Consider the following 24054-nt stretch of genomic DNA (forward strand, 5'->3'; position numbering starts at 1 on the left):
GAAGGAGTTCAACTCCTCGAGCTTGCAAATGAAAAGTATGTTTGACATAACATCTCTGCTGGCGTTCCAGATCAAAGTCAAGGCTAAATATCCTGAGATAGTCAGGAAAGCACTGAAAACATTGCTTCCATTTCCAACATATCTCTGCAATGAATGCAACGAAAACTAAACTGCGGAATAGACTGGACATAAGGAACCTCCTTCGAGTATCGCTGTCTGCCATCACCCCTCGATAGGACCGTCTTGTTGCAGGGAAACAAGCCCAGGGCTCCCACTGATTCAATGATATTGGTGTGTTGCAATGATTTTATATGTTCATACGGGGAAAATATGTGCTGTGTGTTTAATATCCAAACGTTACTTAAAATGTTATGATGCTATTATAAGTGACTTATATAACCATGTAACAATTACAGCACGGAAATAGGCCATCTCGCCCCTTCTAGTCCGTGCCGAACGCTACCCTCACCTAGTCCCACCGACCTGCACTCAGCCCATAACCCTCCATTCCTTTCCTGTCCATATACCCATCCAATTTTTCTTTAAATGATAATATGGAACCTGCCTCTACCACTTCTACTGGAAGTTTGTTCAACACTTCAAGCTCCTCGTCCTCCCCTGATAATTGACTTATCACTATATTCATGCGAGGAAAATATGCGCTGTGTTTAATATTAAATTCGTTAGATAAACCCTTTTAGAAACGAAATTGAGTGTATTAGCCACTTATCACCTATATTCCGGTCGTGATTAACATGCACCCCCCCCCTGCCCCCGCCGCCGCCACCGCCAACAGAATCGGCAAAAACAATTTTTAAGAAGTCGACACGTAAACGCATGCGCACTGGTGCCCGCATTGTAGTCTTTCTCGGGGTAAACCCAACGTATTTGTATACTACTCTTGTATGTTGGCAACCCTACCACCGGTTGGCCGGTCCGCAAGAATATTGCCAATATGAAACCGGTCCGCAGTACGAAAAAGGTTGGGGACCCCTGATTTAGATCAAAGGAGGTTAGAAAGAAAAGAGGATTACATTTGTATTGCACATTTCATGGCTATGTAACTCCCCAGAATGTTTACCAGTTGATTGATTAGTTTTTTTATTATTTCATTTCATGCTGAGACCTGGTATGTATTCTTTTCCTACAGTAATGTGGTGAATATTGATGGGAAGCATGATCATTGACTGAGATTCCAGTGGAATATCTTCATTTACCAACTCGTGCCAGATCAACCACTCAGCTGGCTAACTTTAGCTAGCTCTGCATACGTCAGTGTGAATTTGGGTTCAGTGTCCAGATTTTCAGGCTTGGAGAAATTCATAAGCCATCAGGGGAGGTTTGGATATTCACCCACCAGCTGTTAATTTCCCTCACTGGATTCTATAATGACAAGGCTGTGAGTATTGGAATAGATTTGGCGCTGTGCCTCTCTGAGGTGGTTGTATGCATCAGGGAGGACAACAGACGGTAAACTTAAAGCTGAGAATGTTAGTAATTCTTGCCTGCTGTGTCCAAAACCGCATTTAGATGGTTTTGAAACAGTTGACTGGAACTGCTGCCCATTCCACATGGGGGACTGTGTCCTTGACCTCCAGATTCTTTTTCCCCTGTTTTCCTTGGATCTGATTAGATATTTGTATGAGATTCTTCACTCCGTCCTGAAGGACGGAATCAGCTAAATAGTTGTTGTAGCAGACCAGAAAGGCAGCTTTAATGTGTTGAATTCCGGAAATTGTGATTGGCAGACTGTCTTATGATACCAGACTTCCAGCTCCTGGAGGGAAGTGGAGGAAATGCAGCTATCAGATTTTTTTAAATGGTAAAGATGAGTTGCTCTGAAGTGCAATTCTCTGAACGTTGTTGGAAAAGACATGCTGATGATGTCCGAGGGACTGGATTGTCACAGCCAAAATTTGCTCACTTTCTGTAAATTCAGTGAGTGGATTTAATTACTGTTTCTGGATCGTGTTCCACAAGGGAGAGAGAGGGTGGGTTTCTGCTGGGGATGTAGACGTAGCTGGGAGTAACTCAGTGGAGATGCTGAGATTGGATTTGGATGGGTTGTGATGGTAAGTCAGAGGTGTTGCCACCAACTAACCATCAAGTCGAGAGCTAGAAAGTGCGTGAGGAGGTGATTGGAAGGATTGAAAAGTCTTTGGGGGATATTTACAGGGAGCTGGAGAGGTTGAGGGTGAGGATTAGCAAGGATGTAATTTGCATGGGTGTAGAGAGTGACAGAGGGCTTGGTGGGATCAGGGGATAGATCAGTTGATTCATTTGGATAGCACAGGGAGAGTAGGGGAGGTGATGGGCTTGGAGGAGCAGAGATGTGAAGTTTATTAGAACAACAGTGGTGAGGGTCATAGAGCTCAGTGGCTTGAAGACCATTTTCTTGACAGATCAGGCATCTGATGAGAGATTGGCTTGAATCGATTTGGATCCAGAAAGAATGGTGATCTGGTGGGTGAACTCAGAGACCTGGGGATTAATGGAGGCCAGGAGCTGGTGGTAGATGTTAGAGAATCAGTAGTAGTCCAGTGAGATTGGGGAGGAGTGGAAGGAAGCCCAAAATGCCATGGGCACAACCCTCCCCACCATTGGTAGTAGTTCCAGGAGGTGCTGCCTTGAGAAGACAACATTCATCATCAGAGATCCCCACCTTCTGGGTCTTCCCAGTTTCTCACAACTACAATTAGGCAGGGAGCATTTCAAGATGTATATTGTATACATTTCTCTGACATTAAATTTGACCTTTGGACCTTTGAAACGTAGAAGCCTTGAAGGTTCAAGGATAGATACTTTAACCATTTGGTTCTTGAATCAATCAGCATAACTGTAATCATTGCAGTTCAGCAATGCTATGACTTGCTTTGATCACTTTGTCCTTAACGGATTTTTTTTTGTTCTAATTGTATTCTTTCTTGAAAAATTTGTGTATAATCATGTTTAATTCATGATTTTCTTTGGAATGCTCCTCAGTGCATGCATGCCTTTGATGCAGTTGCAAGTAAGTTTTTCACTGCACCAGTGCATATGCAATAAACTGGAATTTGACTTTGAAAATCACTTTTGATCCTACAAAGACGTCATGGATTTGGATCGTATTCAAATGCAAAAGAATGAAAGCTTCCATTTACATGAGTTGTTCGTGGCAAAGTTTGGAACTTTGGGAAAGTGGAAGATGTTTCATATGGCCAGAAACAGTGCTGCCATGCCCCTTAATCCAATGATACTTAGTACCTCGTTGTTATTCCCTTTGACTCTTAAGATGGTTGATATTGAGGCAGGAGTAATTCTTCTCTCTCCTGAAAATAGACTGTTACTCATGTTCATTGGGTATATTTAAGGTAGAGGTTGATAAGTTCTTGATTAGTCAGGGCATGAAGTGACACAGGGAGAAGGCAAGAGAGGGAAAATGGATCAGCCCAGAATCAACGGGCCAAATACCCTAATTCTGCTATATCTTATGGCTTTATGGTCTTCTATCTCACCTCGGTTAAAATCAGCAATAATTTGAGCTATGTTTGAAAATCTCTAAATTAACTTCTCACCTGTCTTAAGCTTGCCCATTTAGTGGGTAAATTGTTAAATCTCTTGTCTCCGAGCCATTGGTTCTATGATGTAGGAAGGGTTAATTAGCAATCTTGTCGTGAGAGGCCCCTTGGGTAAGAGTGACCATAATATGGTGGAATTCTTCATTAAGATGGAGAGTGACATAGTTAATTCAGAAACAAGGGTTCTGAACTTAAAGAGGGGTAACTTTGAAGGTATGAGACGTGAATTAGCTGAGATAGACTGGCAAATGACACTTAAAGGATTGACGGTGGATATGCAATGGCAAGCATTTAAAGATTGCATGGATGAACTACAACAGTTGTTCATCCCAGTTTGGCAAAAGAGTAAATCAAGAAAGGTAGTGCACCCATGGCTGACAAGAAAAGAGAGGGAAGGCTGGTGCAGGGTTCTGAGTTGGATGATCAGCCATGATCATAATAAATGGCGGTGCAGGCTCGAAGGGCCGAATGGCCTACTCCTGCACCTATTTTCTATGTTTCTATGTACAGACAGCAGCAGAAATGGAATGAACTGGATTTGTAACCTCATGTGCTGAATGTCTGACATCAGCCCAGCTGGGCAAGTGGAAGCCTCACTTTGTCAAAACAGCGAGAATCTGCTCTAAAGCAAATTTCAACACCCCTATGTAACCTGGTGAATTTGTTACTTGTTTAGTTGCTTTGCCAGAGGTCTGAAAGCAGATGATGTACCCCCCAAAATAAATCGGAACTAGCAAATAGTACAAGAGTTGGTTGTTACCATTTTCTGTCAGTGAATGGGTAATTAAAAGTATATAAAAATATTTAATTACTTTCTAGTACTTATGCTAAATGATTATAAAATTGTTCTGTGATATCTACTCTCACCTTGTTAACAATTGTTGGACATCAGAAATTACCCACTAAAAGTTGAGGGAAAAAAATATTCTCTTTAGTATGAATCATTGTCACTCTGCAAACTTTTACTGCAATTAATTGTGAAAAATTTATAAAGCAGAATATTTTAAAGGGCTTAGAAAATCAATTTGTGAAGAAATCTAAAACGACGAGTTGCATTTTTGTTTAGTAATTGGACTGGCTGACACGCATTTATGTGTTCATATATTTATTCTTCCTCAGGTCATTACAAATTTTGAACTGGACAGAATTGGTTCAGCATGTTTGTTGGAAGTGCTGGATAGCAGAAAAAGGCGACATATGTTCTGCTGGCATTTTTCCGGCATGGTTTAAAACGATCTGCTGAAGAATTTGGCTTCAGTTGCCATGAGCAAGGAGATTCAACAGGCCCCGAGTCTCTCAGGAGTGGACTCGGAAACGTGCACCATTGTGTTTAAAAATCATTGGGCTCAGGTGAGTTTCTATAAAGCTGATATTTCTTCTATCTAATTGGAGCAAGAACAGAACTGCTTGTGGATCCTGGGAAGGTGGTAGAAGCAGCCTTCAGAGCTGGTTTCAGGCATTACTTTCTCCCTTTTACCTTTCCTCATCTGTGTCCACAACACTTAACAGAAGTTGACAACATCCGAAACTTTGCTGCGGGTGGTCTAACTTACCCCCATCTCCCAGTTCCCATTGTAGTTGCTGATCTACAGTGGGTCCTGATTAAACAGCACATGGATTTTTAAATTCTCACCTTTGCTTTCAAATCATCTTTCCTTTTATCTCCTAATTCTTGCAGCCTTTTGGCCTCTGAGGTTCCTGTGTTCAACTGGTATGTCGTTCATTCCCAAATTTAACTATTTCACGACTGGCATCTGTGCATTCAAGTGCCGAGGTCCCAAGCACCAAAATTCTCTCCGGAAGTTCCACCTCTTTTTCCTATCCGAAAGTACTTGATAATATTTTTCTCTTTGATCGAACTTTTGGTCACTTGGCCTAATATTTCCTTAAGTGTCTCTTGTGTCAAATTTTGTTGAATATTGCCACAATATAGCAACTTGGAACTTTTTAAAGAAGTTATTGTACATTAGTGCAAGGCATTTTTGTTCTGGAAGTGAATTGTTGTGGGGTTTATTTTCCTATGTTCCATTTTCTTCACATCACTTCCTCTGAAATATCAAGGCATTGACAGGGGGGCCAATTCATTCAGTGGCTTTCTGATGCCAATACTAACTTAGTGAACAATCTCTTAAGAAACAGAGGGGCTCACAGTCAAAGACAGAATTAATTTGATATTGAATTTGACAAGCCTGTGGATATCTTTCTATAGTTTATATAGAAATTCACCACTGTACCTGCTGGTGTGTCTTGACATTCCCTACAGTAATCACTCATTTAAAAGTTAACTCAGTTCACCAAACCCAGAACAATTGACATTAATGTGCTATGTTAATGAGATTTTTGTAATCACCCTTTTAGTACGTGCTCAGCCATGCCCTGAAGTGTCCCATGGGGGCAGCATGGTAGTGTAGCAGTTAGCGCGAAGCCTTTACAGCTTGGGGCATCGGAGTTCGGATCTCAATTCCAGTGCTGTCTGGCAGAAGTTTGTACGTTCTTCCCATAAGTACGTGAGTTTCCTCTGGGTGTTCTGGTTTCCTCCCACAGTCCAACGACGTATCAGTTAGTAGGTTAATTGGTCACTGTATATTGTCCTTTGAGGCAAAATAGTTGGGTTGCTGGGTGGTGCGTCTCGTTGGGCCACGAGGACCTATTCCGAGCTGGGTTTCTAAATAAATAAATCAATTTTTGAAATATTTCACTCTGCACTTAAATGATGAGTGTTAATTTTACAAATATTTCTTGTGGTTCAGTTACCATCTCCCAAAGTGTGCTTTTCTTTGTTTTTATTGCATTTAATGAAATTAACTACATTTTTTGTTAAAACAATTGTTAGTTCTGAATATATTGCTTATCACAATAGTTCTGAATGGGAGCCTGTTGGACCAGATGAACCTGTCTCTAGATTGTTGGTCTGGGCTTGTTCTGGCTCCAAAAATATGGTTAAAAAATAGTAAGGTGTGGGCTGTCAAATTGTTTATAACTATTCTAGCTGTGATATTACTTGTTTCTGAATTTTAAGACATCTTTCAAAATGAGTTCAGAAAATGCAAAAATACTTTATAAGTTCAACAACATCTGTGTAAACTATCTCCAGTTCCCTTTTCACAGCAGCTCCACACACAAACTATAGATTTTTTTTTGGTTTGTATGCTGCTTGATCTGCTGAATGTTTCCAGCATTTTCAGTTTTTGCTGCAAGTACTCATTTGGTACAAAGGAAAGTGTTGAAGGTCCTCATTCGAAAAGCGGGAAAGAACATAGATCTTTAATACACTTGAAGCGGTATTATGGAAATTCCATCCCACAGGAAAACATTCCCAGCATCTATTGATAAACACCAAATCCATCTTCATTAAGCTGGGCTGTTATTTCTTTAATCATTTAAAAAAAGTAGTTTATACCTCCTTGAAAATGATTTGCTTAATGTAATGCACTGATAACTCTTTTGATTCAAATTCCTTATATTAATGCAGTCATGACCCTCCTTATGAATCAATTTTACTCTGATGATTAATCCATTTCAATCCATTACTGTTTTCAAAGCAGGCATGGCAGTGGAGAGGGTAGTATTTCCACCAACGTAAATGGCAGTAATTCTCAATTCAGTAAGCAATAATTACTTAGTAATACATACATTATGGCCCACCTCTTTCCTTCACTCATCTCGAACCAGTGTGTCAAAACAAATGAATTAATCTAGGTGGGTGTCCTGGTGAATCATTGGTTATCTAAAGATGCATTAAGTAGGAAGCAATTAGACTGACTCCTGCAATTTAAGCCAATCAACTATATTTGATTCTTTTTGCGATTGATCTACACTAGGAAAATTTTGTAGTCAGTTAACACTCCAGATCCAATTGCAGTATTGCCATAAATTAAGGGCAGCATGGTAGTGTAGTGGCTCGGACAACATTTTACAGTACCAGCGACCCGGGTTCAAGTCCGGTGCCGTCTGTAAGGAGTTTTGTATGTTCTCCCTGTGACTGTGTATGTTTCCTCCCACAGTCCACGGACATACCGGTCGGTAGGTTTGATTGGTCATTGTAAGTTGGCCCATGATTAGGCTAGGATTACACCGGGGGATTGCTGGGCGGCACAGCTCAAAGGGCCAGAAGAGCCTATTCTGCACTGCGTGAAAGACAGTGGGTGAAAATGAAAGGCAGGCTTTCTGCTTACTATCCCGTGCATTTGTGACCTGTGGTTGAAAGAAAGAAAGAATGGATATTGGGGTGATGTAGGAGCGCTGCTTTCTGTGTATTTTCATTAGGAGTGTACAATAATTAATTTAACCTATAGACACAAGACAAGACCAAAGGAACATACACACAAATTGCTGGAGGAACTCAGCAGGCCAGGCAGCATCTGTGGAAATGAATAAGCAGTCAATGTTTTGGACCAAGACCCTTCACCAGGACTGGAAAGGAAGGGGGAAGAAGCCAGAATAAGAAGGTGGGGGGAAGGGAAGGAAAGGAGTACAAACTAGAAGGTAATGGGTGAAGCCATGTTTGGGGGGGGCAAGGAGGAAACGAGAAGCTAATAGATAGAGATAGAGAGCTGGAGAAGGAGGAATCTGATAGGAGAGAAGTGTCCTGCTGAAGAGGGTCTCGGCCCAAAACGTCGACTGTTTAGTCATTTTCATAGATGCTGCCTGACCTGCAGATTTCCTCCAGCATTTTGGGTGTGTTACTGTTAATTTAACCTGATTGTCATCTGATGGTCACTTGGGTCTACTTTCCAAAGGAGGTCAATGGATAGCAACTAGAAGTAGTCACATTGTTGATTTTCTTTTCGTTCCAGGGATACTAAGGCTATTTGGAGCATCCTGCTGCTAATTTAGCCACAATTTAGTTCTTAAACATCCTAAGAAAAACTTTCTGTTAAATTTGACTAAAACAAACCTTTCCCTGTTCAGGTGATAAAAATAATAGAAAGGCACGACCCACTGAAGAACTCTAACGCAAGACATGGGGTTATTCCTCCTGACGAAGCAAGTGCTGTCCAGAATTATGTTGAACACATGATCTTTCTGCTGATTGAGGAACAAGCTGAAGATGCAGCCATGGGTCCCATCCTGGAGTTTGTAGTTACAGAAAATGTCATGGAGAAACTTTTCTTGTGGAGCCTTCGCAGGGAGTTCACAGATGAAATGAAAGTTGAGCAAATAAAGATGTACGAGATGTTGGTCACCCAATGTCACCAGCCGCTACTGCACCACAAGCCAATCCTGAAGCCTTTAATGATGATGCTAAGTGCTTGCTCCGGGACTACCACTTCTTTTGTGGAGACTGAACTGGTCTTACTGCTTAACCAGCTCTGTTCCATCCTGGCCAAGGACCCCTCCATCCTAGAACTCTTCTTCCATACCAGTGAAGACCAGGGAGCGGCGAACTTCCTCATCTTCTCCCTGCTGATACCTTTCATTCACCGAGAAGGAGGAGTGGGCCAACAAGCCCGAGATGCATTGCTGTTTATCATGTCTATCTCTTCGGAACATGACGTGGCAAAACACATTGTGGAAAACACATATTTTTGTCCGGTAAGCGTTTAAGCGTTCACTGTAGGTAATTGTGGCACTTCTGGATGTGGAGAACTGGAAATTCATGAACCTGAACAATTGTTATTTCATAAAGAGCTGACAGCAGTTCACTCATCCACAGCTGAAGTATGGTAGACAATATTCATAAAGCTTCTGTTCTAAGCAATTATCTTACTCTAATTTTGTCTGCTGTATAGCTGCACCTTCAAAAGAGCTTGATTTTTTTTTCCCTTTAACTCTGCTTGTGACCTCATTCATTCTGCATGTAGAACAGGATTGTTGGAGATAGTAGTGCCAAAATGTGACAGACTCAAATTTGATAGACAAAATGCTTTTAATTAAGATAATGGAACTTCAGACTTACACTGTCTTGTTCTGCTAGTATTTAAGTGCTTCATTTTCTGTAGCATGAGGCTGGCTACACAGACAATTGTACATTGCCAGTATATCTTTTACTAGGAGGTGGTAAGAACCAACCCGTCATGCTCTCATCAACCCAAATCTTTGCTTCTAGCTTTCCTGAAGGAAGGGATTTGTGCAGTGATAGCTGTTTCAAACTGGTTGTGCAGAGCATCCATTGGGCGTCATCACTGCGGAGTTATGTGGTAGTTTTGCGTAGATTACAGTGTGCATCTACAGAGTTGGATGGCTGCAGAAATTAGGTATACACACCAGCAGGAAATTGGCTGTGACTTAAGAGGATTTCTTTTTTTTCAGATTTTCTATTTTGTTTCCATTTCCAAAAATTTTATCACTGTTGTGTTATTTTAGCAATAACAGAATTATAGATTTCAGATAAATTTTCTTGATCTGTGGCAGTTGAGTACTGAAAGGCCTGATTGGAGTGAGCATGGAGAAGATATTTCCATTAGACCATAAAGCTTAGCAGAATTGGGCTATTTGGCCCATTGAGTCTGCTCCTGCCTTCAATGCCCTTACTAATCAAGAACCTATCAAACTCCTCTTTAAATATACCCAATGACTTGGCTTCCACAGCTGTCTCTGGCCTTTGAATTCCACAGATTCATCACCCTCTGGCTAAAGAAATTGCTCTTTGTCTCAGTTCTAAATGGACAACCCCCTTCCTCACCACATTCTGCAGAGGATGTATTGAGAACTACATCACTGCCTGGTTCGGAAATTGCACCATTTCGGATTGCAAGACCCTGCAGCGGATAGTGAGGTCAGCTGAGAAGATCATTGGGGTCTCTCTTCCCACCATCACAGACATTTACACCACACGCTGCATCCACAAAGCAAGCAACATTATGAAGGACCCCACACACCCCTCATACAAACTCTTCTCCCTCCTGCCATCTGGAAAAAGGCACCGAAGCATTCCGGCTCTCACAACCAGACTAAGTAACAGTTTCTTCTCCCAAGTCATCAGACTCCTCAATACCCAGAGCCTGGACTGACACCAACCTACTGCCCTCTACTGTGCCTATTGTCTTGTTTATTATTTATTATTATTTATTGTAGTGCCTGCACTGTTTTGTGCACTTTATGCAGTCCTGGGTAGGTCTGCAGTCTAGTGTAGTTTTTGTGTTTTTTCTTATGTAGTTCAGTGTAGTTTTTGTATTGTTTCATGTAGCACCATGGTCCTGGAAAACAGTGTCTCATTTTTACTTTGTTCTGTACCAGCAGTTATGGTTGAAGTGTCAATAAAAAGTGACTTGACGACATCCCTCCATTCTAAGGGTGTGCCCTCTGGTCCTAGACTCGCCCATTATAGGAAACATGCTCTTCATATCCACTCTATCTAGGCCTTTCAATATTCAATAGCTTTCAATTAAATCCCCCCAATCCCTTTCTTCTAAACTCTTGTGAATGCAGATACTCCTCCATCAAATGCTCCTTGTACAATAACCCTTTCATTCCTGGAAGCATTCTTGTGAACCTCCTCTAGACTCTCTCCAATGCCAGCATATCGTTTATCAGATAAGGAGCCCAGAGCTGCTGACGATACTCTGTGTGGTCTGACCAATGCCTTATAAAGCCTCAGTATTACATCCTTACTCTTGTATTCTAGTCCTCTTGAATGGTAACATTACATTTGCCTTCCTCACCCAGCATGACTGTTTACTCCACTTGCTTCTCCTGGTGGTCACCCATCTACTACCTGAATCCAGCACCCTGGGTGTGATCAACTCAGTAAAGTCTCCTCTATGAGGTTTTCAGCCTCCTGGATGATCCTTAGTACATCCAGCTCCAGCTCCAGTATCTTGACCTTGTCAGTCAGGAGCTGCAGTTGGATGTGTTTCCCGCAGATGTAGTCATCAGGGAAACAGTCAGGAGGAGCATTCCACTGCCTGAACTACCAATCTGCCTACACTTGCTATACCTCTAACTAAGGGGGGGGGGGGGTTTCCAACCTTATGCCATGGACCAAATAAGCAATGGTTCCATGGCCCCCAGCTTGGGAACCTCTGCTCTAACTTCTCAAGCTTAAGTTCTAACCTGCCCCTGTCCTTGCCCAAGCCTGTTTAGTCAAAGCCTGATTACTCTTCACACTGTCCCACTCTGACAGTGGCCACTCTGCTGACACCTCGCTCCTTTTTATTGGCCCCTGCCAAGTGCCTGAGAGATCGTTAAGAATGCAGCCCACCAAGAAGTTCCAGAAGGCCTCGAGCTCTTTTTAAGCTTCACATAGCCTCACCAACGAATGACTTCTCATGATGATTGCAGTCTGCTGAAAAGGGGAGTCTAGAATCCAAGGCCACTGCTTCAGAATAAAAGAATGTCCCTATAAAACTGAGATGAGGAGGAAGTTTTTCAGCTAGAAGGTGGTGAGTCTGTAATTTGCTGCCACAGGTGGCCGTGGAGGCCAAGTGATTAGGTATATCTAAGGCAGAGAGTGATTGGTTCTTAATTGCTAAAAAGGTTAAAGATTATGAGGAGAAGGCAGGAAAATGGGGTTGAAAAACAAAACTAGCCGGGATTGAATGGTGATGCAGACTCGATGGGGCCTAGTGACTTATTTCTGTTCCATATTTTAAGGTCTTATAGCTCAGTGCTAAACTGGGAGTAAGAGGTTATGTTGAGACTGATGCATTCTCTTATTTTAATAAGGTGTAATTGCTCCTGGTTGGTGGAAAGGGGAAGAAATCAGAATCAGGTGTAATATCACTGGTGTATGTTGTGAAATTTGTTGTTTTGCGGCAGCAGAACTTTACAATGCCTAATAACAAAAACTAAATCACAGTAAGTGTGTGTATGTGTTTATATAAAATTTAAAAAGTTAAAGTAGTGCAAAAAGAGGAAGGGGGGGGGTAAAAAAGTAGTGAGGTAGTGTTTATGGATTCAATGTAATGATTCATGAAATCTGATGGCAGAGGGGAAGAAGCTGTTCCTGAATCACTGAGTGTGTGCCTTCAGGCTCCTGTACCTCCTCCCTGATGGTAGCAATGAGAAGAGGGCATGTCCTGGGTGATGGGAGTCCTTAATGATGGATGCTCCTTTTTGTGGCATTGCCTTTTGAAGATGTCCTGGATGCTGGGGAGGCTAGTGCCTATTATGGTACAACTTTCTACAGCTTTTTTCCCCCACTGAGAAGAGTATGTAGAATTAATGCAATCAAAATTGGTCAGATTGGAATATGTTTAAATATTATAATTCATATAAAGTTGCTAACAGAACAATTGTGTGTTAGAATACCTTTGCAAATGAGCTGGTTCCAGAGATTTGTAAACACCAGTTATTTTTTCAATGCAACTAAATTAGTGTTGTTAAGCAGTTTGTCTAGTACCGGATTATCAAAATCAGCCCCCCCCCCACCCTTTACACTGGAAGTACCAAAGCTAAACTCTCTTTAACCCCTGCACTGACACTATTCCCTACCCACTGAGTTCATCTCCCTCACAGGCCTCTGGATTGGCATTAATTTGAAGTCTGTCTCTTATTTTCTGCTGAGCTGAGCAGCAAACTTCTTATTCTCTCCATCATGGGAATTGCCTATCTTGTGCCTCTTTCAGTTTGTTTGCAATTGAAATGCCACAATCAGACTCAATTGTCTCATCTCCAGGCTGGACCACCCTATTTATCCCTCTATAAACTTCAGTTTATCAAAAAATCTGTTGCCTGTATTTTAACTTGTATCAAGTCCCATTATTCTGTTCTTTGTAATCTATATTAAGCCCTGATCTATTATCATCTTGACTTAAAGGTTATTCTTTTCAAATATTTCCATGTATCCTCCTCTCTCAACTTCAGTAGTGTCCTCCAGTCTGACATTACTCTGAGAAGATGTCCTTCGATCCTGCCCTTGTCCCCTCTTCTTTCTCTCAGCACTACCCACATCCCTACCCTTGCCAGCTATTGGCTGCTGTTCTTATAATTGTCTATGCTCTGAAGTTTTCAGTATCAACGCACTCTCCACCCATTTTACAAAACCCTGCCTCTGTGCGTGTCTCTTTGAATAGTCACATGTGGAAATGTTCATTTATTTGGCTAATTACACAGTGAAGCATGCATTAAATAAAACTTATTATCAGTTGTTATTAGCTCAAACGCACCAGGGCATGCTATCCAACAATCTTAATGTATTTTTGTTTTGTACTTGAGGCTAATTCTATCGGTGAATTGGCTTTTATACATTAAAATAAGCACATATTAATTTATATAGTAACTGCGTCTCACATTACAGGGAAAGGTTGATTTAAAAAATATAATTTGAGCTTCATACTGATGTGTCTGTGCTAAATGTTGTTGTTTTTATTTATTTGCCTGTATAGCTTAACTGAACTAAAATAGTTGAGGAAAAAAGGTCATTGTTAACGTGTAAACCACTTGATAATGCATCTGACAAAAATGTCCTTGTTTCAAACATGTCTTGATGATCTCAAAGCTCAAAATCCCTGAGCAACTCCCAAGATGTGGCCTTTTTGGCAAAGCTAGCTGTTAATGGGCATCCTGAATTACCTTTGAAGGTGGCGATGAGCCATCTTCCCGAATCTCTCCTCTTCATTAGGCAAAATTACTCCTCCAGTAGACCACTGTAGGGATTTCCAGGACTTGGACTCAATGAGAATGATAACCATGGCCACAATATGATATATTTTCATGTTACATGACTTAGAGTTGTGCTGTTTCCCTTTTTATGGTGGGACGTTTGTTTGAGAAGTGCTGTCGTTACATATTGTAGCCATGGTGGACCAGAGGTAGAAAGTATGAATCAAGTGGTTTGGCTTGTCCTGAATGTTATCTTGTGCAGAATCTCATGCATTTTGGACTTCAGACAAACGGGGAGTGCTCCCCCATATTGGTGACTTGTCCCTTGAAGTGAGACAAGCAGTCTTTACCATGGGATAGGGATGGGAACGAGAAGGGTCTGGTGCCGAATGCCCACACTGTGATCTGCATTTACAGCATTAAAATTTCTAGTATTTGTGATGTTCAGAATAATGATAGTGAGGGACTTGCCAATGGTAATGTTACTGATTGTCAAAGGTTGTGGGTAAGACTTTCATTGGTGGTTGCAATAAGCACTTGGGTCTTTTGCCATGTCAACTTTTATGTAAGCATTGTACAAGTCTAGCTGCTGTCAAGCAGGTATTTCATTTCCTGAGGAGTTGTAATTCGAATGGGATACTGTGAAATGGTCATCAAGTATTCTCCTTTCTGAACTTACAAAAGAATGAAGATAATTAATGAAGTATTTGAAGATGGTTGGACCCAAGACGAAACCCTGCAGCAGTGTGGCAAGATAGTAGAGGCAAGGATGGCACTGTGAAGCTGCTAGAGACAATGCAGGGCAGATTTACTCGCATAGTTACATAGAAACATAGAAACCGACAGCACAATACAGGCCCTTCAGCCCACAAATCTGTGCCAAACATGTCCTTACCTTAGAGCTACCTAGGCTTACCCATAGCCCTCTATTTTTCTATGCTCCATGTATCCTTCCAGGAGTCTCTTAAAAGACCCTATCGTTTCCACCTCCACCACCACCGCTGGCAACCCTTTCCACGCATTCACCACTCTCTCCATTAAAAAAAACTTACCCCTGACATCTCCCTTACAGGGAGAAAGGATTTCACCTACAAGATGAGTTGGTCTGAAGAACCTGGGGATGTTCTCCTTGGAGAACAAATAGTCAGAGGTTTGGTAAAGGTGTACAAGTTGGTTTAGGTAAGGTAAATTGACAGACCCTTTTTCGATTAATGGAAGCTTTGAGGACCCAGGGATGCATATTCAGAGTACTGGACAAAAGATGCTGGAGAACTTGGCAAGAAACTTTTTATAGGAAGACTATGTTTATGATCCAGAACGTTCTGTAAAGATGATGCAAATAGTTAATCAAGGCTGTGGAAGGGGAATTGGATAGATGCTTCAGGAAAGATAATTTGCAAGGTTATGTTGGAGAAGTGGGTTAATGTGACTGATGGGATTATGTCCCAAAAAATTTCCATGGACTTGAGAATCTGATGCCTCCTCTGCTATAACTTAATTTTTAAAGTTCAATTAACATCACAAAGTGATTTATCAAATTATCATACTGGCATTTGTGGGAGCTTGCCTTGCTCCTGTATTTCCCATGTGACTAACTTTAAAAAAAAACACAAATTGGGACATCCTTAAAGAGATGTGGAAGGTCTTATGATGAAGAAAAAGTAATTAAATTCCTCAAATGATGTAAATTTAGAATATCACAAGTAATGCACATCAAGTTTAATTCATGAGGAAATTTCAATGTTTTAAAGACAAAGCCTTTTGCGTCAATAGTATTATCAGGCCCAAGCATGACTTTCATTTCAACCAGGACCACTATTCAGCTTGAATTATATATTTTTTTTAAAAGGCACAATTAGAATTGAGCATTAATTCTGCTACTGAAAGAAAATAAATTGTTTACTTGCTATAAATGTCAAACTGAGGCCAGGTTTTGAGATGACATACCTCATTTAGACTTTGTTCAGAGCATTACATAATGGAAAGGTTTTGGAGCCGATGACAGGACTAATGAATGTCACTTTCTCACTAGTCAGGCTGTTGCTTATCTGCACAATTCATTTGATCTAATAACAAAAGGTCATCCTTTTCCATAACAGAGGCAGTCAGCTCTAAAAAAATTTACGTAGTGTTTTGCAGCTTGCAGGTAAGTGGAGTCATAGGATAATTTAAAAAAAAGATGAAAACAGCTAGAAGCAGAGACTGAATGATATATATCAAATTGAAAACCATTTCGTATTTAATTGGTGGTACACTTGAATTGATTAATGCAGATATATATGAATGAATTCAAAATGTTTGCATACATACAGTATGTAAAACAATCTAAGTCATAAAGTAATATTGCAAAAATGCAGATGACACAGATTTTCATACATTTTTATAAGAAAATAAAGTATTTGAAGTTATTGTAACATCGGATTAATATTGATAATTTCCATTTAATAGAACAAAGATAAAATATCATTTTGATATTTTCATAAATATGAAAAAGTTAAAACATGGCAGATGGCACAACTAACTATCTCATGTTTCCTGGTTTCAATCCTGATCTTTGGTGCTGTCTGTGAAGTGTGGATGTTCGCCCTGTGATAATGATAATTTTGCCCAGGTATTCTCTTTCCCTCCTACATTTCAAGACACGTGGGTCAGAAGGACAAATGGGGACTGTAAATTGCTCATCGAGTGTAGGTGAATGGAAAGATTTTGATGAGCTACTGGGAATGTAAGGGGAATAAAATGGGGTTAACGTGAATCGGTGCTTGATGGTCTGCATGGACGTTGTGAATCAGAAAGACCGATTTCCCTCGTGTGAATCTCAATGATCGGGGTGGTGCGTTGGATAATTAGTTTGTACTCTTTTGTGGCTGCATATGGGTAAATGGCAAAATGCCTGAATTTGTTTCTCAGTGCTAGGTTGTGGGAACAGTTCAGTGATGCAGCAAGTGAACAAGAAAAAATCTGCGGTTGCTGGAAATCCAAGCAATACATTCAAAATCAGGATGAAGGGTCTCGTCCTGAAATGTCGACTGTTTACTCTTTTCCATAGATGCTGCCTGGCCTGCTGAGTTCCTCCAGCATTTTGGGTGTGTTACTCACATCCAGTTTTGGGTTGCACTCCTGAATGCTAGGCTTTGTGGGTGATGGAGGGAAGTTTGTATCAACTTGAGATTGCAGTGGAGCTGGGACTACCAGTCACTTTGAAACCTGGTTCTCCTCTCAGTACACAAACAGTAGAACAGATCAGGTGCCTGCTTTTGTTGGGCGTTGCCTCATGACCCAGAGGTTTCTTGAAATTATGAATTCTATTGCTATTTGCAGAGGGCCTTGTTGGCTAGGAAGTTCACACTAGACTCTGAAAAGTGGCATGTTGGATGTCGTTCGGTGTTCTTGGGGTACATAAAGTTGATCTCTGAAACTGGCTGCTTTTGCAAACTTAGTGAACAAAAATCACATTCTGTTTGTCCTTTAACTTTCCCAATTAAATTGCTGTGCAGCTACTTTATTGTATAAATGGCTGTTTTTTTTCTGTTTGTGGTTATAGAATTCTTGGCTTGAAACTTGCTTTTTATGTAAAAGCCTATTTTTTTTCCTTCTTGTCCGTCTGTGTGAATGCAACAATGGTCAACAAATAAGAGTCCAAACTTCATAAGGGAAATGCGGACATGTAAGCAAATTCTGAACAGTAATTATTATAGCGTGGTTGAAAACCTTCAGAAATACAGGTGGTTAGTTTTGGCTGGCAGTTCTAGTGAGGATAACACACAGACACTTAAGATTAAACAAACTGAAAGGAAATTGGATCTGGTGTCAGATCATCAGATCTGGTTTGTGTGTGTGTGTAAAAAAAAATGTGTAATGCAGTGTGCAATAAAAAAAATCTATTTTTCACAACTTAATGAGAATTTTAAAGATTAAAACAAATGGGCAACAGATTGCATATTTAGCTCCTAATTGTTTCTACTTATTGAGGTCTTCATATCTTATCGGCTTTTCTCTCCATAGATATTGTTTAACAGTAAACAAGGCTTTTGTTTAGTGTTTCTCCTCACTATTATTTGACCCACAGGTGTTGGCCACAGGACTTAGCGGCCTCTACTCCTCATTGCCCGCTAAATTGGAGGTGAGATCCGATGAGTGGCATTACCTGCAGCGCGAGGACTGGATGCATATTCCAGCGTTGGTACAGTTTATGAACTCCCTGGAGTTCTGTAACGCTGTAATACAGGTAAAGATGTGCTCAGCAACATACATAAATACCATGTCATTTTTCATCCCATGAATCTTGTCTAATATTCAGCCCATGTCAAATTTCCTGCAATGTTTTTATGAATCTTAAGTTTTTTTGAACTTTGCTTGAGGTTGCATGACAAAATTAATCTATAATACAACGTCTTCATGAAAAATTTAATATTTTCAAGTTCAGTATACCTGTTTCTGTGCTGTAATTGTTATGTGGTTATATCATTCAACCATGCACACAAATGCAGCCAAAGGAAACAACGCTCCTCCTGGGCCAAAGTGCAAAACACAGTACCAACAGTCACACACACTACACAGCATATAACACAGATAGGCACGATAACAGCAAAAATAGTCACAAAAAAATATATAGCCCAAGTAGATTGATGGTGCATGGGATGATGTCCTGGAGCCATGTTTCTGCAAGAACGAGCACGCAGCAGTTCCTCATCATGTGTTAGTACAGCTGCAGACGAATGCAGTCCAGCTTGTCTTCTGCCGTGTGAACATGGGAGGGGCAAGGCTATAACCCAGCACAGAATCCAGAGCATCCACAGAGATCTCTGTTCTCTCCCATAACGCCTCCCGCGTTTCCTCTCCTGGACGGCTGCACGAGGGCCTAGTCTGTGTAGCAACCAAGGCACCACAGCTCCCTCACCATCAGTCTCGCCAATGAACAAGTGAACTGGACTTGCAGAATTCTATGTTTCTAATGTCCAACAGGGTCTTGCAATCATAATAAAACCGTCCAGGACAATCATTTGCGTCATTTGTTGGACCACGCACCATCTTCGCACAACAATGGTACACGAATCCGGGTGACAACGTGGTATGCAACAAGTCCAGTTCTGTTGCTATCCAGCAACTTGCTAGTGGGGCAGACCTGCAGTAATTGATGTTCTTAATATCCAGCAGTGTCTTGTGATCATAAAAGGGACGCAAAGGATGAACAATTACACCGCTGGAGAGTCTACGACTATGGCCATCTTACCAGAAGAAGACAGAATATAAATTAGAAAATTAAATTACTCCAAATTTTTATTTACATATTTTACCTCCTTCAGAGATAGAAGCTATTTGCCAACAGTTTGTTAAAGCTTACAATGTTAAAATGTCTGAACCTAGTATTTGCTAAATCTTGCATTAGGTATTATACTGTTTTTCCATAAAGATCACACTTTAGTATTGTCTCCTATTTAGATAAGCAGTTTTATAAAGTATTTGGCTAGTAAACCAGAACTGAGTGCATTTTACACTTGTTTTACTTTACCCAGCATATTTTCTGTTTCATATTTAGGGTATTAGATTGGTTCATGTTCAGGTTCCTACCAAACCATTGGTTGAAAGGCAAGTCCATTCATTTTTCTAAAAGAAAAAGGCAAACTAAATGAGATAACAGATGAATTTAAGAAAACGTTTTGCAGAATTGTTTCACATAAGAGCTGATATAATTGCCAGCACTGTGGTGATTTTTGTTTTTCTTTTATTGAAAGCCATTATTTTTATATTCAGACATATTATTATGTTAGCTGTCTTATGACAAAGGGCTTCAAAATCATTTCTTTGAGAAATTTTGCACTCAGGCCTAAGATCCTCCCACTGTATAATTTTTTTTCCCTACTCACTGCTACTTAACCCCAAAACCTGCACCATATTTGTTCAGTTTCCACTATAACGATCTTTCTATCACAATTCTCAACAATACCAATATCTCGACCACATTTACAGCAAAAGTATTATTTGAAAGTAATTCTGTCTCTAAACTCCAATCACTTCTCCACATTATTTTAATCCCAGACTGTACAATCTCATATTGAACCATCTTTTACAGGACTTCCTTACAGAATGGAACTTGGTCATTCTTTTACTTGCAATTCCCTGATTTTAAAAACCCACGAGTAACATAGTCTATTTGATTTATTACATTTTCTTTCTAATGGGAGCGTGATTGAAGTCTGAGAGTTGCCGTCACAGAGTGACACGGCAGGAAAACAGGGCCTTCAGTTCATGCTATGGTAAAGGAGATAGAATTGTGATCACTATCTCCAAAATGCTCTCCCACTGAGAGATCTGACACCTGACCAGGTTCATTTCCCAATTCCAGGTCAAGCACAGCCTCTCCTCTCATAGGCTTATCTACATATTGTGTCAAGAAACCTTCCTGAACACACCTAGCAAACTCCACCCTATCTAAACCCCTTGCCCTAGGAATGTGCCAATCGATATTTGGGAAATTAAAATCTCCCACCACAACAACCCTGTTATTATTACACCTAATAGGCAGTCACTGATGAGGTCAAAAAGCTTTTTGCCACCAGCCCCGGGATATGGTTCTGGTTACAAGTAAGAAAATTGATATCAGAATTTCAACAGAGTTCTATTTTTGGATAAAATGACCAGAGCACCAGGTAAGATTAAAACAGGTGCACTCTCCTTATTCCTAATTTGGAAGATCCAATAAATTTTCTAAGTACTTTCTTATTCTGTTGGGCTTTGATGAAAGAAAGCTGGTTGTAAGTATGCTGGGTGTTTCTTCAACTATTTGTTTAATGTTGCAATCTGTGCTTCTGATTTAGGTGGCTCATCCCTTGATAAAGAATCAACTTGTGAACTATATCTACAACGGATTCCTTGTGCCCGTCATGGCTCCTGCACTTCACAAAGTTAGTACGATGTATGCTGTGAATTCTGATACAAATTTTGCCAGAGTAAACTATACTGTAAAATGTTTAACCTGGGTGGAATGTAGAAATAGGCACTTGGCAGGGCTTGTGACTTCTTCCATGGGTATTCTAACCTCCGTGAAATAATATTAAATTCTGTGCAGTATGTTCTAGCTTTATTGTCTTGTCTGATCATTCAAAAAGGTATACACCTTTCTGAATTATTAGTCAACAATAAAGCTATTGTTCTTGATTTAGTATTACAAGGAAAAGGTGAACTGTTGGCACGTATGGAACTCGATTGCAACACTTCAGTGGCTTCTGGAGAGAAAATGTTAATTGCAAATCAAACTATAAAATCTTTCCTGAAGTTTTAAGATGAAATTTGTGGCTGGGTTTTTCTCTTTTTAGTTGGCTAGTGAGAGATGATGATAATAGTGTTCCAATGTACCTGGATTAGGAAGGGAGAAATGCGCACCAGATCAGCTTGCAGTATCTGTCTCTGTTTCTCTACGCACAGCTTGCGTGTGAGTAATAGTCAGCTGGACAAGGGTGAGCAGCACTTGCGGTTGTGTAACCACCAGCTTTTCATAAGAGCAGCTGTGAAAGATAGAATAGAAAAACACAGTCTGAATATACGTGTGTGTGTGTGTGTGTGTGTGTGTGTGTGTGTGTGTGTGTGTGTCAAGCACTTTGTTTTTTGTAACTTCAAAACATTAAGCTAATTCAAAGGACACAGGAGCCCAAAACGTGAGTCTAACTTTGTGTTTACTTTAAGGGAGGTGCGCTTGTATCACGTGGTAGAGTGATGCATACTATTCACGTATTGATACATATAACCCGTAATGAATTATTTAAATGAGCAAGAATACTTAATCAACCAATATATTTATAATATTACTCAAATATTACTGAAATATTAAATATACAACACTCCTCCCTGCTCAGCTGCAAACTTCAGCTCAATATAGAATGCATCTCAACCATATGCACAATATACTATACAATACTAATGTTATGCAGACATCCACAGCATAGCAAGTTTAAATTGTCCCATTCGGACCTAACAATTTAACTGCTGTGTAGGATTTATTACTCTTGTGGGATAACGTCTTTACTGACAAGGGGGAGTCACTGCTTGACAGGTGAGACTTGTGACTGTTAAACAGCCTCAGGTTCTGGGTGGTGGTAAGAATTGGCTCTGAGACTGCAGGAAGTGGTGCTGAACACCTACGCTCTGTCTGCCAGAGAAAGCAGGATCTCCCAGTGGCCACACATTTTAATTCCACATCCCATTCCCATTCTGACATGTCTATCCACGGCCTCCTCTACTGTAAAGATGAAGCCACACTCAGGTTGGAGGAACAACACCTTATATTCCGTCTGGGTAGCCTCCAACCTGATGGCATGAACATCGACTTCTCTAACTTCCGCTAATGCCCCACCTCCCCCTCATACCCCATCTGTTATTTATTTTTATACACACATTCTTTCTCTCTCTCTCCTTTTTCTCCCTCTGTCCCTCAGAATATACCCCTTGCCCATCCTCTGGGTCCCCCCCCCCGTCTTTCTTCCTGGACCTCCTGTCCCATGATCCTCTCGTATCCCCTTTTGCCAATCACCTGTCCAGCTCTTGGCTCTATCCCTCCCCCTCCTGTCTTCTCCTATCATTTTGGATCTCCCCCTTCCCCTCCAACTTTCAAATCTCTTACTCACTCTTCCTTCAGTTAGTCCTGACGAAGGATCTCGGCCTGAAATATCGGCTGTACCTCTTCCTAGAGATGCTGCCTGGCCTGCTGCGTTCACCAGCAACTTTGATGTGTGTTGCTTGAATTTCTAGCATCTGCAGAATTCCTGTTGTTTGGTTCTGACAGACCTGGCCACCTTTCTTCTCTAACAATTGATTCTGCTCTCCTCAACTGATCGACGTGTTGCCTCCAGATGATATCAGAAACAATCTCCAGTGTGTGAGAGAGTGGTCCTGTTCTGTCCCTAATCTTTCCGAGTACCCAGTTTTGATCATCTCCAGTTCCTCATCAGGACTGCTTGTCAAGGAATGAAACATTAAACCTCCTTGCTTGAGGAGTCTCCAATTTGACTCACTGTTTGTCCTACGTACTCCTCCCGAGATCGAGGTTGAGGAGATCCCAGCGTGAACACAAGGGATGACCCAGGAACAGCATAGCTGATGAGTTGTTGACTGTGGTGTGTGCTGCATTGTGATATGCAAGGAGGAAGCTGGCAAGCTTCTGATTCAGTGTCAGTGTAGAGTGATCTGCTGGCATTGCTCGCAGTGTCATCTTTAGACTCTGGACCAACTTTACCGCTGGGTGGTACGGGGTAGACGTAATATGTCTTATTTCATTCATTTTTGGGAATGACTGAAACTGTTCCACCACAGACTGTGCACCATTGTCACTGACTACATGCTCTGGAACACCAGTCCTTGCGATGAGGCTTCTCAGCACATCAGCAGTGTGTGAGGCTGTAGTGGCGGCTATTGGGAACACTTCTGGTCACCTTGTAGCTGCATCCATTGCTACCAAGAAATGTGTGTCCATGAATGGTCTGGCAAAATCCCTTTGCCAGGGCAATGCCGGCTATTCCCAGGGATGGATAGGCACCTTGCACAGTGCACGACAAGCTGCTCGATTTGCTGATCTATCCCAGGCCGCAGGACATGGCTTTGAGCCAACGCTTTCATTTTAACCATGCCTAGATGTAGCTCCTCCAGCAGTTACAGTAGCTCTCAGCTTGGATGGTGCAACTGATAATCCCCACACAAGGCAAACTCCGTCAAGTGCAAGTTCATCCCAGTGCTGGTAAAAACAAAATGAGGGAGCATGAGCTTCTGCTGCACATTCCAGCCATTTTGGATGGCCATGTAGACCTGTAACTGTGTTGGGTATTTTCTGGTTTCCTTTTGGATCATCTCTGCTGTAATAGAAAAACTTTCGATTTGCATTAGGGAGAATATGTCAAAATGAGTGTACTCTTTTGTAAATTTTTCCGGCATTTAATTTTGCAAGAATGAACAGGATAATCCATCAGCACTTCCATGATTTGCCGGCTGGTGGCATCAGTGCTGGACTTTGGGGCGGAAGGTC

The 24054-nt window shown here is 41.1% G+C and overlaps 1 protein-coding gene across 5 annotated transcripts in view; it reads left to right on the plus strand.

The window, feature by feature from the left end:
- fhip1aa (FHF complex subunit HOOK interacting protein 1Aa) overlaps nucleotides 1-24054 on the plus strand; it is a 163230-nt gene that overhangs the window by 54907 nt on the left and 84269 nt on the right. For all 5 annotated transcript variants that reach the window (XM_072256061.1, XM_072256057.1, XM_072256059.1 and 2 more), the window contains exons 2-5: nucleotides 4677-4907; nucleotides 8469-9092; nucleotides 18112-18270; nucleotides 20861-20947. In XM_072256061.1, the coding sequence (XP_072112162.1) occupies nucleotides 4821-4907; nucleotides 8469-9092; nucleotides 18112-18270; nucleotides 20861-20947 (957 nt within the window). In that variant the 5' untranslated portion in view covers nucleotides 4677-4820. The remainder of the gene's footprint in view (nucleotides 1-4676; nucleotides 4908-8468; nucleotides 9093-18111; nucleotides 18271-20860; nucleotides 20948-24054) is intronic.

This window comes from Mobula birostris, chromosome 4, assembly GCF_030028105.1.
Source record: "Mobula birostris isolate sMobBir1 chromosome 4, sMobBir1.hap1, whole genome shotgun sequence".
Taxonomy (NCBI): Eukaryota; Metazoa; Chordata; class Chondrichthyes; order Myliobatiformes; family Myliobatidae; genus Mobula; species Mobula birostris.